The following is a 16,233-nucleotide window of genomic DNA, read 5'->3' as shown; positions in this document are numbered from 1 at the left end:
CGCTTCAAAGCAAATTTCAGATTCTCACCAGCTGAGTCTATTTTTCTTCACTCAATATATTTTGGACAGGGATACTTCGGTTTCTAGTAGTGATAGGATTTAGCTACACAAGTTGGGAAGAAGATAAATTTGTATCTAACCTGCTCATCACATCGAATATAAATAGGTCAATAATATTCATCCTCTGAAGAACAAAAATATAGTAATTCCATAAGCTTTGATCAACCAATGCGAACGGTAACATTATTCGTTACAAGCTACCAATCGAAAAATGTAGGTATTACAAACCAAGTTCTGTCAAATCTTTTGGAGACCAATCCATGTTGAATGCAGCATGCGTAATAGCTATCAGCAAATAGTTCGTTTCCCTAGTATTTATTCTTCTCCCTGACGACAGAGGGACTGAGCAGACTTTAATTCCCACCCAAGAGCAAATTACTTCTGCAGCTGGTTCACTTGTAATGAGATTACGTGGGCTCGATTATCTTGGTTGAGGCGAGTGCATATGTCCGCGGCTTCAGGCCTTTTTTTTGGTTCTTCATTGACACACTCGAAAGCTAAACCAACGCATTTTTCCACATCCTCAATGCTGTCATCATCCTGCAAGGATGCATCCTTCTTCAGCTGCTCGTGATCCTTAGCGCTGCATCTCTTGAGACTCGTAGTTGTTTCCAAGTCTACGATAAACTTCTCGCGGACCTTGTTGATGAACGATACACCACAGGGGTCACGACTAGTACTAGGAGGCCCAACTCTCATAACTATCCCCAGGATGAGGATACCAAGACTGTATATGTCGCAATGGCGGCTCGCCCTCCCGTTGTCAACAAACTCGGGCGCCATGTATCCGCTGCAAGGCAATCCAAATAGTTGCCATAGACATAATAAGTACTCCCCCTTTCTTAATTAAAACACATATAAGACGTGGTTTGATTTGGCAATCTTTATATTTACGCTTTAACCGCCTACATCTTGTAGCATCATTTGTTGTGGCAATAAAAGTTTGACTATTAGAAAGTATTCTAAATAAATACAGATTTATTGTAATAACTTTTTAGCAAAAGAAAATTTGTTAGACTAATTTGTAGTCAAAGAACACGTGTTTGTATCTTTAAGTGTGTTTGCGCCTTGTATTTGGGGATAGTGGGAGTATAGAACACAACTGATAATTCCACGAGCTAGCTAGAAATATATACTGAGGAAGAAAAAGAGAATCCTAGCTTTTTGTCCATTAGGTCGACCTGAGTTTAATTTTCTTCTCTACTTGTACGTGTACTGAATCAATCAACTCTTGATTAGTCATGTAAAAGGGTTTGTTTGAGATGTACTCACTCCGTTCTAAATTATAATAATTTTGGTTTCAGCTGATGTAGAGCTGCCCGGCAAAGGCATGGGCTACGAGGTGTCTATATAGCTCTTCTAGTTTGGTCCCGTTCGCTTCGCTGAAAAAATAAGCCGAAACACTGTTCCGGCTGATTTGTTGTGAGAGAAAAACACTGCTCCGCGGCTGAAAAAACAAGGTGAAAAGTACGGATTATAAGAGAAGCGAACAAGGCTTGTTCTAAGTTTATTCTTTCTTTAACCTTATCCAAGTTTATATAAAAATATGCACCCACACCTGCAACTCAAATTAATTAGTTTCATTAAGTTCTAAAGGAGAATATATCTTGATAGTGCATTTATTTGAACCTGTAGGTGTTAGTACATTATTCTAAAAATTAGATCAAATTAGAAAAAAAAATTGACCTAGAACAAAGGTGAAGTGAACTATAATTTGAAACATATGAAATAGTTTTCATTTCCTTTTTTCCTCTCTTGCCGAGAGGGCATATATTGGATTTGTTTGTTATTTACTTTCATCTCGTCAATGCAAGCCTCTATACTTCACCGAACATATAATAATAAATAAACACTACTGGAAACGCGTGCTTTGCCGAGGGCCTGAGGCTTTGCCGAGGGCCAAATCTCGGGCACTCGGCAAAGACACTCTTTGCCGAGGGCCAGCCACAGGAGCCCTCGGCAAAGAGGCCTTTGCCGAGGGTATGGCCCTCGGCAAAGACAGGCCCACGGCAAATCAAATCTTTGCCGAGGGCCGCGGCCCTCGGCAAAGATGCCCTCGGCAAATTAGGCCCGTTGGGTCACGGCGGCCATTTCCCGTCAAGCTTTGCCGAGGGCCACCCGTTAGGCCCTCGGCAAAGGTTTTTTTTTTTCTGTGAAACCAGCTTTTTCGGCAATTTTTTTTAAGTCTTTGCCGAGGGTCCTAGACCAGGCCCTCGGCAAAGATTTTTTTAAAACCAGTTTTTCGGCCAAATTTTTTTTATAAATCGCCTTTGCCGAGGGACCGAGGCTAAGCCCTCGACAAAGAAACCCTTTGCCGAGGGCCAGGATAGGCCCTCGGCAAAGATTTTTTATTTTTTTTTAAATTCTTTGCCGAGGGCCACGGGCCACGCCCTCGGCAAAGAGCCCTCGGCAATTTTTTTTGGTTTTTTAGCCCAGTTTTTTTGTGGTGCTACAATACATTGTTTTGAACTCAATTTTTAAATTTAGGCTAATTTTGATTTTGTTTTGTATATTTTATTAATTTATTTTGATTCTTTGATTTTTTTCGAATATGTCAAATTTGAACTGCAGGTGCATGGAATATTGCAATGTAGTGTTTTGAAAAATGTTATTCATGTTGAGTCCCTATCCACGAACTCGCATCAAATTTCACGCATCTTGTTCGCGTAACATGACGACCGACTTGCCGGAAAAGTGTTTTAAAATTATATAAAATCCATACGAAGTCCAAAAATCACGAAACTTGGCGAGATGTCATGTTATCGCATGTGTAGGCTGTGGTAAAAAAATGAGAAGGTTTCGAGCAGGTTTCAGGCATCCGACGTCGCAACTCGCTCGACCTCGCCGGAGAAGAAAGTGACCCCCGCACCGCGACGCCCGACTCCACCGCAACCCTAGGTAAAACTCTCGTTGTCGGCCTTCGTGCCGTATGTGGTTGTGTGGGCCTTCGTGCCGTAAGTTGATATGAGGGCCTTCGTGCCGTTGTGGTTGTCGGCCTTCGTGCCGTTGTGAATGTCGACCATCGTGTCGTTTTTTTGCAGGTTTTGGAAACCTCCCCGTGCAGAGGAGGTGCTGCCGAAATTTTGAACAAAAAATAACCTATTGTCTTTTTATGCAGGAGAAGAGTACGTCAGAGGGGACCCGGAGGACCCCGATCGTCTTCGTCGACGTCGCGGTTCTGCCTGCACTGCGTCACCTCGCCACTGCGTCGATTCGCCACTGCCCCGCTAGCCTTACTTCACCGACACCCTAGGTATAAATAACCTCTTTTTGCGCATGTCTGTCGTAGCCCGCGCGTAACCCAGTTAGGCGTCTCCCGTCCGAAAGAGATACGGTCGTAGGTATGCGGATCTTGTGCTAGGTGATGTGGTTGGACTTTAGCGTGATTTGTGATTTATGGTTGTGACTTGTGCTTGGATTTCATTAACTTGTCGTAATAAACATGTGAATGATGATGAACATGTGACTTGTCGTTGTAATATATTGTGATTTGTGGTTCACAATTATGGTTGTGATATATTGTGAGAAAATGGGTTCTGTGTGATATATATATATGTATATATATGAAATGCTTGTGTCGATGGAATGCAAAAAACAAAAAAAAAATTTAAATTTCTGTCTCTTTGCCGAGGGCAATGACCAAGGCCCTCGGCAAAGAAGGGTCCTTTGCCAAGGGCCCTAGCAATAGCCCTCGGCAAAGAGTTTTTTTTTAAAAAATCCTGAAAATTTCTCTGCCGAGGGCCAGGGACCAGGCCCTCGGCAAAGGTTTTAAAAAAAATTTCAAAAAAAAACTATTTCTTTGCCAAGGGCCGGCCCTCAGTAAACAATTTTTTTTAAAAAAAAACCTTTGCCGAGGGCCCTTGCAATAGCCCTCGGCAAAGGTTTTTTTTGGGGAAAATCCTGAAAATTTCTTTGCCGAGGACCAGGGAGGAGGCCCTCGGCAAAAAAAATTAAAAAAACCATTTCTTTGCCGAGGGTCGGCCCTCGGCAAAGAAACCGCCAACGGCACCGGCGCGTGACGGCTTCTTTTCTTTGCCGAGGGCCGTCCTGGCCCTCGGCAAAGACCCCTTCGCCGTCTAAAAATTCCCCGAGGAGTCTTTGCCGAGGGCCAGAGGCCCTCGGCAAAGCATGCGAGTCCAGTAGTGAAACTAATAAACGCATGCACATCAGTACACTGGACAGATACTTACAGTGAACCTTTCACGATCCGTGTGTAAGTATGAGTTTTCGGGTTCAGAAAAGCTCTTGATAGACCAAAATCTGCAATTTTTGGCTTCATTTCCTCATCGAGCAAGATATTGCTGGGCTTTAAGTCCATGTGCAAAATCTTATTGTTATGATCCTGATGTAGGTACTGCAATCCAGCGCAAATTCCACGTATAATCTCGTAACGAATTGGCCATTCAATAACAGATTGCCCCAATGAAGCTGATCAATAAACATATACACAATTCAATAAGCAAACAAGCGTATAAAAAATGCAACACATATATAAAGGTTTGATTGTATTGTGTAGTTGCCAAAGTGTGCGTGCAATATATATGAAGAGCATGACCAGCAGAGAGAGGGAAGCCAACGTACCAAATATTTTTTTATCAAGAGGGCCATTACTGATAAGTTCACTGCAAATGTACAGTCCCCTGCCACGCCGAAACCACCCGTCATTGTTACAAAACCCTACCAGTCGAACCACATTCTTATGCTGTAGTTTTGCGAGTATCTTTAGTTCATCCTTGAGCTCTTTTGCCATTGAAGGATTTGTAACGCACTTGACAGCAAGTTCCTTCGTATTGTGGTCAATATTGAAGGTACCCTAGATTATAATAATCATTTTGAGTCACAAGTATTGTCTAAATGAAAAAATTGAAAAAAACATAATGCAGCATACTTAAATCAAATAAAATATAAGTTCAGAAGCATTTTAAGTCCCATTTGTTTTGTTTATAATATTATTGCCAATCAGATTATATATTATATCTAGAACAATCAGCCTCCCAGCCCCTCCCAATGATGGAGTACGAGTTTCAAAAAAAAAAAAATGATGGAGTACGTGTAGGGATGGATAATAAGCCAACTATTTTTTTTTAGTTTTCTTCAAAATATAGATATGTTCTTATCTATTATAGCGTCCTGTGTTGTTTGGATCCAACTTCAAACCGAACATCACGAGCCAACACTACAACAAAAACCCTTATACATGACGGTTTACCCATGACCTTCCAGCAAATCATCATAGAATGAAGTCATCTGTGACGGTTCAACCTAAGGTGATAGATATATGACGATTGGTTAAATTATCGTCATGGTTGGACGTCACCAATCATTTTGGCACTCTATAGTAAATCTATGACGGACTAATGGGGGAGGTCACAGATCATACATCGAACATGGCGTTGATGTGAGCGTCCATGTCGTTCCTACATGTCATGCTGATGAGAGGCAGGGGCTGGCGCTGATGTAAACAGGGAAGGTGGGACATACCTGTCGGTGAGGGAGCTAAATTCGTTCCTACGTGTCATGCTGATGAGAGGCAGGGGCTGGCGCTGATGTAAACAGGGAAGGTGGGACCTACCTGTCGGTGAGAGAGCTAAATTTGCAAAAATTTTGCGGCTACTAGGAATCAAACCGTGGACCTCTTGGATACATGACGTTTTTCTGGATCATCATCGTTAGTTAACCGTGACGTATTTTCGCTTATCTATGACCAAAGTAAATCATCATGTATAGGGGTTTTTTTAGTGACAATCTAAAGTTGGAAGTCATCAATCTATAACTATTTTTTGTTTTTAAAAGGAAAAAGAGTTCAATCGGAGCAATTTTCAAATGAGCCACCGATCTAAGGGCCTGTTTGGTTTCTACAGGAGCTCCTAAAATTTCTGTCACATCGAATGTTTGGACACATGCATGGAGTATTAAATATAGACTAATTACGAAATTAATTACACAACTTGCGACTAATTTACGAGACGAATCTTTTAAGCCTAACTAGTCCATGATTTGACAACATGGTGCTACAGTAACATGTGCTAATGATAAATTAATTAGGCTTAAAAAATCGTCTCGCAAATTAGCCTCCATCTATGTAATTGGTTTTGTAATTAATCTATATTTAATGCTCCTTATTAGTATCTAAATATTCGGTGTGACATTAATTTTAGGAGCAACTAAATAACCAAACACCCCCTAACTCAATGAGCTTTTTGTCCAGCCCTGTACAGTGTGTATCCTAAACCCGACTAGAAATAATAGGACCAACGTTGTCTATTAATTTGGGGACTGACTATGTCATCTTTCTAGTTTTATATTTTTTTCCTCCATTGTTGTGTTACCACTGTGTGTTTGATAGTTCCCTCCATGGTTGGTATTTCACTGCTCTAGAAACAGATTTTATCAATAGGATTTGATTTACATATTGTTAAGAGAATGCTTTCTCTACATCAACATGTATACTAATTGTGTGCAGGTATCTAAAATTCAAAAATGCTACTCATACACATACCTTGTAGACCTTCCCGAATCCACCTTCTCCAAGTAATTCATCTTTATCAAAGTTCTTGGTGGCACTCTTTATATGGCCAAAAGGAAAATCCTTTAGACCGGCTACATTTTGGAAATGTCTCCGTTTCTTTTCATAATGTCTCATAACTAGGAATGCCACAAGAAAAATTATTATTGAAAAGGAAACAGGGATAACTATCTCCACTCGCTGGACCAATCCACCTGTAAAAGGTTTCACCATTAGTAGAAATATAAGCACCCTCTTTTTAGTCAGGGACCCACATATTCTTCAAATTTACCTTTTAACAATATGATTATGCAAACTTTTTCAAGAAAATGTGTTAATTCTAAAAGAAGGCGGATCAGGTATGTAATGAAAAACATACACAAATAACACACAATATCGAGAACATCAATATTCTCTAGCAGTAGCCCCAGCGCAACTCAGCCACTATTTTTAGACTAAAAAGTGGGACCTCTCACTAGTGGTTATCCTCTCATTTTAATCCAACTTCTCTCTCTTAGCTCCAATGCTCCCATGTTCGCACTCCTACCCCCTTGATGTCCGTGCCACCGCCTCTCTGTGGTGCTAGGGAATTTGAGGCTCGTCTCTATAGACTCGAGTGGCTATGGCTCAAGCACAGGTGATAGCAGGCCTCCTACAGGAAAGGTAAAGGGCATCTAAACCACGATAGAGAAGCATCCGACCTACAGAGATTCTGTAGCAGAGGATCTCGACTTGGCCCTATTGTGTTTTGGCGAGGCGGATAGGCTCTAGAGAGCCATGGGTTGGGCTTGGCCACAGGGGATAGCAAGCCTCCATATAGCAGAGGGACTGAGGGAGCAGGAGCACGAGGAGGGCGCGCACCGGCGCCGATGCAAAGCAGTGGCTTGGCAACTCTCTCGTGCGAGGGGAAAGGGGAGTGGGGGTGTGGTGAGGGTAAGGAGGAGGGGATGGGAGATGGCGTAAACAACAAAGTTGGGGTGGGATGCGTCGCTTGTGGGGATAGGGAATCAGAGAGCATTTCTATTTCGCATGTTAGGATGGACCCGTGCTAAACCTTTCTTTATTTTCTTGGACCTCAAAAGTGAACAGAAACCCCACTGAAGATGCTTTACTAGAAATTACATTTGGTACATAATATATTGAAGCAATAAGCATTATGAAACTTGTGTAGTTTTTATCTATGGCATCAATTATATATAGTGAAATCCAGTATGTAAGAATAAATTAATCAAGTGCATGCATAAAGTTGATTTACTAGAATAATATTGGTGCAGAATTGACTAATAACAAGGAAAGAACAAAAAAAAAAAGGAAAAGCGAAGGTTACATTTGAGTACCTTTTACTGTTTCCTGTTGCCAAGGGCCGGTACCGGTGGGGGGCACGTCTTTTGCTGCTTCCGGTCGCAAACAGCAGGTACCGGTGGGGGGCACGTAGACTTCAAAGGGCGTCAGGTCGTACCTGATGTAGAAGCTAAACCCAGTGATGGACACCCCCTCCGACCACTGTACCTCGGCCGCTAATTTCTGCGCGACCGATTTAATGTAGCTGGAGCATAATTCCCTCGGCAAGTCCCTGTTGCACTGCGCCAGACCGTAGAGCTTGTGCGTGCTGTTGAACGTGCGGTTGCCCCACCCAATCATCATGGGCGAGCTCACAGCTGCGCCGGCCAGATCCGTCAGCAGATCCTGGCGGGTTTGCTGAAAGGCAATGGTATCAGGCACGCTGGCCGCGTGGTTCTGCGTGTAGAAGGCAATGCTATTGGAAGCTTCGTCGTCGTCTGCGGCGGCGAGAATGGGTATGTCCGAGTACCGGAGCACGCAGCCCTGGTACGCGACGCTTGCGCTGTTGCTCTCCGGGCAGGCCTTGGGCGCCCCGGCGGATGCCGCCTGGAGGCAGTTCTTGCACTGGTCCGACAATGGTATGTCGGCGTGGCACATGGCCGTCACAAACACCTTGTTCGCCGACCCCGTCGTGCCGTTGAAGAACCCGCTGTTGTTGATGGCATTCGAGGGGAGTGCGTCGAGAAACTGGTGGAGGTTCAACTGGTAGGGGTCGCTGCTGGTGCTGACGTTTCCGGAGCAATCCTTGTATTGTACCACATCTGTTCCAAATTTTAGGGAGTACGTGTCAACATTAGATTCACATTGGAAAGCATGCATTTTCATATGATGTTCATGTTCATTTCGTAGTCGGCTGGTGATGACATATCACGAAATAAACTAATGCCGATGATGACATATCACGAAATAAATAAACTGATGACCTATTTGGGATGTAGGGATTACCTTTTTCGATTTATGCCTAGCTACCCAAGTACCAAATGATTTTTTGCGTGATAAAACATGGAGTATATTTAATAATTGTTGGTGCAAAAAGTGACCAACAAGTAAATATTTATAGTTTTGCCGTGCGTTGTAATCGGATGTGGCCTAGCACTCAATGACACAGGGTTTATACTGGTTCAGGCAACGTGCCCTACGTCCAGTTCTAGTCGGTCGGTGACTTTATTCCTGAACCCAGGTGCTCGAAGTTTGCTTTGGGTTACAAACGAGTGAGAGTAAGAAGGGGGTGTTAGAGGTCCGGTCAGACTCTGAACCGAAGGGCCAAGAGTGACGGGAGCTCAAACGTGCGCTAAGTATTGAAACATATGCTCCGTGTAGCTTTGGAGTTCTAGAGCTGTGGAGCTGTTCGAGTGCTCAGAATGTCTAAAGCTTAGCGGAGAGAGAGAGAGAGAGAGTCAGAATGACCGTCCTCCGTTGGAAGAGAGCGCATCCCCTTTTATAGATAAAGGGGATGGCCTTACAAGTGAAAGAGAGGGAGAGAGAGTGTGCACGTAGTCTTGTTGCCCACGCCGCCGGGTACAAGACGGTCATTGGCGCCCATAATACTGTTTATGTCAGACGCATGTGGCAGCTTTACCGTGTTCGCTTGGTATGGCAAATGACGGCACCCACAACACTGTAAGGCAAATATCGACGCCCACAACACTGTTTGGGTTCTGATATGCCTGAAAGGTTGAAAACACCCTTCTGGTATGCCCTGGCGGTACTGTCCTGCAGGTATGCATGGTATGGTCTTCGGAATTACGGTTGACTTGAGCGCCTTGCCTTATCTGCTCTGCCTGATTCTTGGGTCCTCACCGAGCGGGCGTCCCCGGTCGGTCGTTTCCAGTCGGCTCCGACCACGTCGGTCGGAGGAGAGCTGTAAGCAGAGGTTCGGCGTATTCCCGGTCGGAAAAGTGGGTCGGAGTCGGAAGCGAGCGTCGTTCCCTCCTTGGCCAGGCCTTCCGGTCGAAGACTAGATCGCTCTTCCGGCCTGTCGTTAGGTATCTGGGCCGGTCCAGGAGTCGCGCGTTGTTGTAACGCCGTCTGCTGGGCCGAGCTTTTGCTCGGAACCGGGCCCATCGGGGACCCTGGGTTTATGAACCCGATAATAATTGTTTCACTGTGAACCATGGCTACCTCTGTTTGTTAATTAGGTTTCTTTTGGTGGTTCTATCCATGCAGTTCCATGTTTTATACTCCCTCCATACCGGTAATTAAGGTCGTTTTGGACAACATTTAGAATACCCAAGGAGTGATTAATTAGGGTGAATTTTCCCCCGTTTGCCCTTATAAAATAGGTCTTTGGGTATGTCCTGTGCAGCAAACGTTTCATAGCTTTAGTGGCTAGCGCGCCCGGGCCAGATGCAGGAGGGCACGGTTCGATCCATTGCTGGAGCTGTATTTTTGCATGACGTGTGATTTTTTTTTGACAGGGCTTGCCGCATGATTTTGCATGGCTCTGTACGTGCCGAGTTGCTACGTGTGATTTTGTTTTTACAGGGCTTGATGCGTGATCTTTGCATCTTCTTTCTTTTTCATATGTGCGTTTCATAGATCGAAGAAATAGTACCAATGTGTTCCTAGTGCCGGAGTATATGCAGCGATTGCATGGACGCGACAGAGTTCGGCTCGACGGACTCGGGCACGACGGCCTCCGCCGAGACTTCGTTCGACGCGACGGCCTCCGCCGAGACTTCATTCGACGGACGTGCGATTTATTGGCTTATTGCCTGGCGTCCATGCGTGCAGCGAGTGGAGGCAACGAAGGAAGCGGAGGCGAGCGAGCGAGCGTAGGCAAGGAAGGAAGCAGCGCGGCTAGTCCGACGATGGCGGGCGCGGAGCTGATGGCAGCCGTTGAGCGCGTCCGTCCACTCCCGGACCCCGTGCGTGCGAGCGAGCAAGGAAGGAAGGGGACGCGGAAGGGACCGCGGCGTAATTTACTCCCGTGAATGAATGAGCGCATTAGGAAACGAAGAGTCAGGGGCGTCCAAAACTAGCTTAGCGCAACTAAAGCGACTTCATTTGCGCAAACGATGTCGCACCCTTAACTACAAGAAATGTGCCGGTTTATGACGTTTGTGGCATGACATTAGGTTAATTAAAATATCACTGCATCAGCTACTTTATGACGTTTTTTCTAGAGGCCTCTCAATTTAGTGACATAAATGAATGTATGTCACAAAAAATGTCTTAAAGCTAGTCCAAATATATATTGTGACAATATTTGCCATGTCATAAAGAGAAATTCGCAATGATGGTGTGTCAAATTATTTTATTGATTTTGTTAGCATTTGTTACCATGGTGGCATGTAGGTCCATCTACCAAGACGGGTCTAGTAACACTCCTTGGTGTTGATCAAGGTCGTTAATCCTATCCATGAGTATATATCATTATTTACTGATACGGAGGGAGTACTCTACTCAACATGGATGCTAGCATCTTCATTCATTTAAGCTAGGAATTGGTGGCACTATATATTATTTTTGTAGTAGTAGAGGATGTGCCCGTCAACAATGAGACCCCCTCTCCATCAATATTGAGATCCATGAGTCCAATCTATAAGAGGTGCTCATAGGGTTTGGATGTTCTTGCTTGTGTTCATAGAAGGTGACTGTGCAAGGGTATTTGTGAGTGTCCTTCATTGTATCAGTTTTGGCAAAAAAAAAAAAAAAGAAAAAAGAAAAAAAAGGGTTTCACTAATCTATCCGTAGTTTTTGCGGAAGTTACTCATCAATTAATAATGACATTTCTATTTGTGAACCTGTCTATACTCCTATTTGCATATACTGATAATATATAAGGAGGTCAAAGATATAGGGAAACGTACCAAAACTAAATAATAATCTTTCAGACATGCAAAGATGGCAGCTGATGGTAAGAGCCCTAGCTTACTTGGGAGATAGAAAAAACAAATCCAAACTATAATTTGAAACTTCTGGATTTCGGTGTTTATATATCACAGGATCTATAAATGTCTCTTGCTATGGTTTACGCTAGACATTGTATGTACTATTTATTCCTCCTAAAACTTTTTTAGGAGCTGAAAAACACTGTTTTTAGGAGGAAAATATTAGGTACTCTTGGAGATGAGGACTAGAGGAGTAGTTGCCAATGAAGTGATCGAGTGATATTAATAGTATAGCAATGAACACTGAATGTTTACCTTTTGCTGTTTCCGTAGGCTCACTGCTGTTGTCTGGCACGTAAACTTGGAAGGGCGTCAAGTCGTACCTGACGTAGAAGGCAGGCCCTATCATAGTCAGCCCCGACGACGATTGTGCATCAGGTGCTAACTTCGGAATATAATCGGGGACGACCCCCCAAATGTACGAGGAACATAATTCCTTTGGCAAGTCCCTGTAGCACTGCGCCAGACCATAGAGGTTGTGCGTGCTGTTGAACTTGCGGTTGTCCGATGCAATCATCAAGGGCGAGGTAGCAACTTCGCTGCTCAGATCTTTCAACAGATCCGTCCGCGTCTGATTAAGGGCAGTGGAATCAGGAACCCGGACGGCGTTGAGATGGCATAGCCCAATGGTGTTGCCGAAGATGTTGTCAATGGCATCGGCGTGAACGGGCGTGTCCCAGTACCGGAGCACGCAGCCCCGGTACGCGACAATTGCGTTGTAGCTCGATGGACAGGCCTTGGGCGCCTGGGCGGTGGCCGCTTGGAGACAGCCCTCGCAGCGGTCTGGCCACCGCAAGTCGGCTTGGCACATGGCCATCCCGAACACGGCGTTCGTGGATCCCACCGAGCCGTTGAAGAATCCACCGTTGTTGATGACATTTGACGGGAGCGTGGCGAGGAACCGGCGGAGGTTCATCACGTAGTCGATGAAGCCTCCGCCGCTGCTGAAGTTTACGGAGTTGGAGCATTGCGTGTAGTTTTGATGATAGTCCGAGATGCTGTCGGCAGCGCCACACCTCTGGAGAAGTGTTAGCGGGATGAGAAGGAAGATGAGAGAGGCTACAATGGAACCCGGCATGGCTACAGTGGGTTTTAGTTTACCAAACTGGAGGGGAAGGCAGCTGGGAGCTAGCTAGCTGTGTTGAGTTGCTTGCATGAAGCATTCGGCGCGCGGTACTTTGGGATGAGAAGGCAAGCATAAGTGAGCCCCTATTTTAAGAGTAGACCATGGCATATCTGCTGTGTGATGACTATAACGAGTTGACCTGGGATTGGCTTTGAACAATTCGACTATATATATATATATATATATATATATATATATATATATATAGGGAGAGGCTATTCAGCAGCCGGCTATAAAATAAGTTATTCTGTAGCCACCTCTATTTACCATAATTTTATATACTAATTTACCATAATGTCAATACATATTTACGATAGTTGGGTTACTATAACACATGGGAATATTTACCATAACGTTATAGTAAACCACTTAGTAAGGAGTTACTGTAAATCTCGTAAATTAACATAGTAATTATCGTAACTCAAAGTGGCTACAGAATAAGTTATTCTGCAGCCAGCTATAGGATAGTAGTTCTATATATATATATATATATTGCACATGGGCTCAGTTTGGTTTGTACTCAATATTGGTTCATCCTGTTTTTGTAGTTTTCCTTTCTTCATAGATGCTGTTCAAAGCCTAATACTCTCTGTATACACTTGAGGATAACGAGTAATCAGTGATTGGCAGTAATAAGAAAGCGTGCTAGCAATGAGATGTACTAGTAGTTTTTTTCTATTGTGTACTAGCTAAAACGCAAGTGCGTTTCAAAGGATCTTAAATAAAAGAACGTACCGTGCACTAGATGTTGGTTCGTTTACATACTCGTATTTAATTGTGGCTATTTCACATCACGAGCCATATGTATATATTATATATGATCGGGTCCCCAATCATATATAATTAATTTAACATACTTCCGCAAAAACCAACCATATAACATAAAATACAAATGCATAAAATGTCCTACTCGTAGGAGTAACTGACAGCGTCAACTACTGGAAAGTTTGTCGAAAAAAAAACTACCTGAAAGTTAAATATTTATTACAAAGTACTAGTGAAGAAGCAGTATAATAAAATATTTATTTTTTTATCATAGAAACCATGCATTGGAGAGTGTTTTCTATGAGTGTTTGATATTGACATGTGTTCTTTGGACACGATGTTTAGTGTCTTCCATTTGCGATTTCCCTTAGCAAGCTAGTTATTAGGACTAATCGACCCAAATATGCCTTTAGCAATATTGTGCTTTGCCTAATAGGCAAGTTCTTGGCTATTTCGATCGCCGCGGCTGCCGGGCAAGCTGGGCATAATTCATGCGCATATGCACCCCCGGGAGTCGTGAGTTCACATGAGCTCCGTAATTGTCTCGTAGTACCACATAATAATACGTCTACTGGTATGGGAAACTAGTACTATTAATTAATTAATTAATTAATTAAGCCCATCGCGTGGAAAAAAGATTGACGCGTTGAAGTTGTGTTCCCACCTCCAGTAGTAGTAGTACACTACTCCTGTCAAGCGAAAGCTGGTCACTACCTCCGGACAGCTTTGCAGGGCGCTTTTCTATTTTTCATTTTGGCAGTTTTATGGGACGTGACACGTGAAATAGGACGAAGCGCGCCGCTGAGTAGTGGGCTAAAGTTAAGGCTGCATGGCGGCATGCATGAAAACTGAGCTCAAATCTGTCCGGAGGGAGTATTCGTCCAGTTCGTTGCTTATAATCCATATTTTTTAAACGAATAAATAATATATTTTTTTTCATAACAAATCAGTCAACAATCAGCCTGTTCGGGAGGCCGTAAACGATCGTGGATTATTTACTGCTGGCTGGTTTGGTGTGAAAGAAAAACACTGTTTCTGGCTGGAAATTTACGATCGTTTACGAGCAAGCGAACAGGCTGAATACTTTTAGTTATGACTTATCAGCCGCCAAACAAACAGGACGATTAATTTAATTAAACCCATCGCATGGGACAAGATTGACGCGTTGAAGTCATGTTCCCACCTCCAGGTATACTCAGATTCCCTCGCATGTGAAGGCTTGGCGTATCCTTTGTCACAGTACAAGGGCATGTGAATGCGTTGTAGTCATGTCCCCTCCTCCAGCAGTCTACTAGTCAAGGGCTTCCTCAACGCAATACGGTGGCTTACTGCCCAGTATCTATGTAGGCGTCCAGACTGAGACTAAGGCTGTGTTTAGTTCGCGAATTTTGAGAATTTGGCTACTATAGCACTTTTATTTTTATTTGACAATTAGTGTTTAATCATAGACTAATTAGGGCAGTCCAAATGAAAGAAACTAGTAGTTTCTATAACATAGGATACCACACCAAAAAATACTGCTTTCCAACCCATGGTTTCTATGAGTAATAATTATTTTCTCTTTCTCTCTCCCAACTCTATCTTCTTTCTCCAATGCGAGTGCGACACGAGCTCCCTAGAAACTGGTGGTTTCTCCCTAATGGCGATTTCATGGTTTCTTGGTGCATTGGGTCAAGAGTAGACCTGATTTCTTCATGAAGAAACCATTTCTATGATTTTTGATCTCTTTCTTCATTAATTACGTTGCCATGTCAGCGTTTTGCCTACGTGGTAAGTCATTTAATGAGGATAGAAACCATCATCAATGCACCATTGGGACTGCCCTTAGGCTCAAAACGTTCGTCTCGTAATTTCCAACCAAACTGTGCAATTAGTTTTTTTTCGTCTACATTTAATGCTCCATGCACGTATCGCAAGATTCGATGTGATGGCTACTGTAGCACTTTTTGGGAAACTTTTTGGGAACTAAACAAACACTAACCGCACCGCGCACCTGAAAGCCGGCCTGCAGCACGCGGTACCGTTCCGCGCGCCCGCACCGTAGGCCTGTAAAGCAGCCGGTACCGTACCGGCCGAACAGAGAAACGCTACTTCCGGCGGCCGTGCGGGGGCACGCTAAAACACTGTAGCGAGAGAGAGAGAGTTGGAGAGAGAGAGAAAGGGGGAGGAAGGAGAATAAAATATGGAATACTGGTATAGAGTATAAGATAGAGATAACACGGGTGCGGGAGAAATGAGTATAGAGTAGAGAATCTTGATGACTAGAATATAATATTTTTTTTAAGAGATGGAAATAGAGGTCGATGAGTGCAGACAGCCTAAGTCATCTAGAGTGGTGGTCTCATAATTGTTTATAGTCTCCCGCAGAATAAGCGGTAGTCTCGCGTGACACAGAGCCGAAGCCAACGGCTTGGGGAGCAGAGAAAGGGAGAAAGGCTGTTGCATGTACCGTCAAATGCTTCTGACGAAAAGCATGCGTCTGCACAGTCCGCGTTTTCTTGCTTGCGTGGATAGATGAATTTAGGGTGTGTTTAGTTCGCGAA

The 16,233-nt window shown here is 43.8% G+C and overlaps 1 protein-coding gene across 1 annotated transcript; it reads right to left on the bottom strand.

Annotated features, from left to right (window-relative positions):
- Positions 1-259: 259 nt before the first annotated feature.
- Positions 260-12,978, bottom strand: LOC136551108 (cysteine-rich receptor-like protein kinase 5). Its single transcript, XM_066542694.1, has 6 exons — positions 12,055-12,978; positions 7,903-8,667; positions 6,560-6,780; positions 4,642-4,873; positions 4,251-4,488; positions 260-850 (listed from the first exon to the last, which is right to left on the bottom strand). The coding sequence occupies exons 1-6, from the start codon at positions 12,875-12,877 to the stop codon at positions 436-438; spliced, it is 2,694 nt and encodes an 897-aa protein (XP_066398791.1). The 5' UTR covers positions 12,878-12,978; the 3' UTR covers positions 260-435.
- Positions 12,979-16,233: the final 3,255 nt, after the last annotated feature.

This window comes from Miscanthus floridulus, chromosome 4, assembly GCF_019320115.1.
Source record: "Miscanthus floridulus cultivar M001 chromosome 4, ASM1932011v1, whole genome shotgun sequence".
NCBI classification, from domain to species: domain Eukaryota; kingdom Viridiplantae; phylum Streptophyta; class Magnoliopsida; order Poales; family Poaceae; genus Miscanthus; species Miscanthus floridulus.
This window is presented reverse-complemented; position numbering and strand designations above follow the sequence as displayed.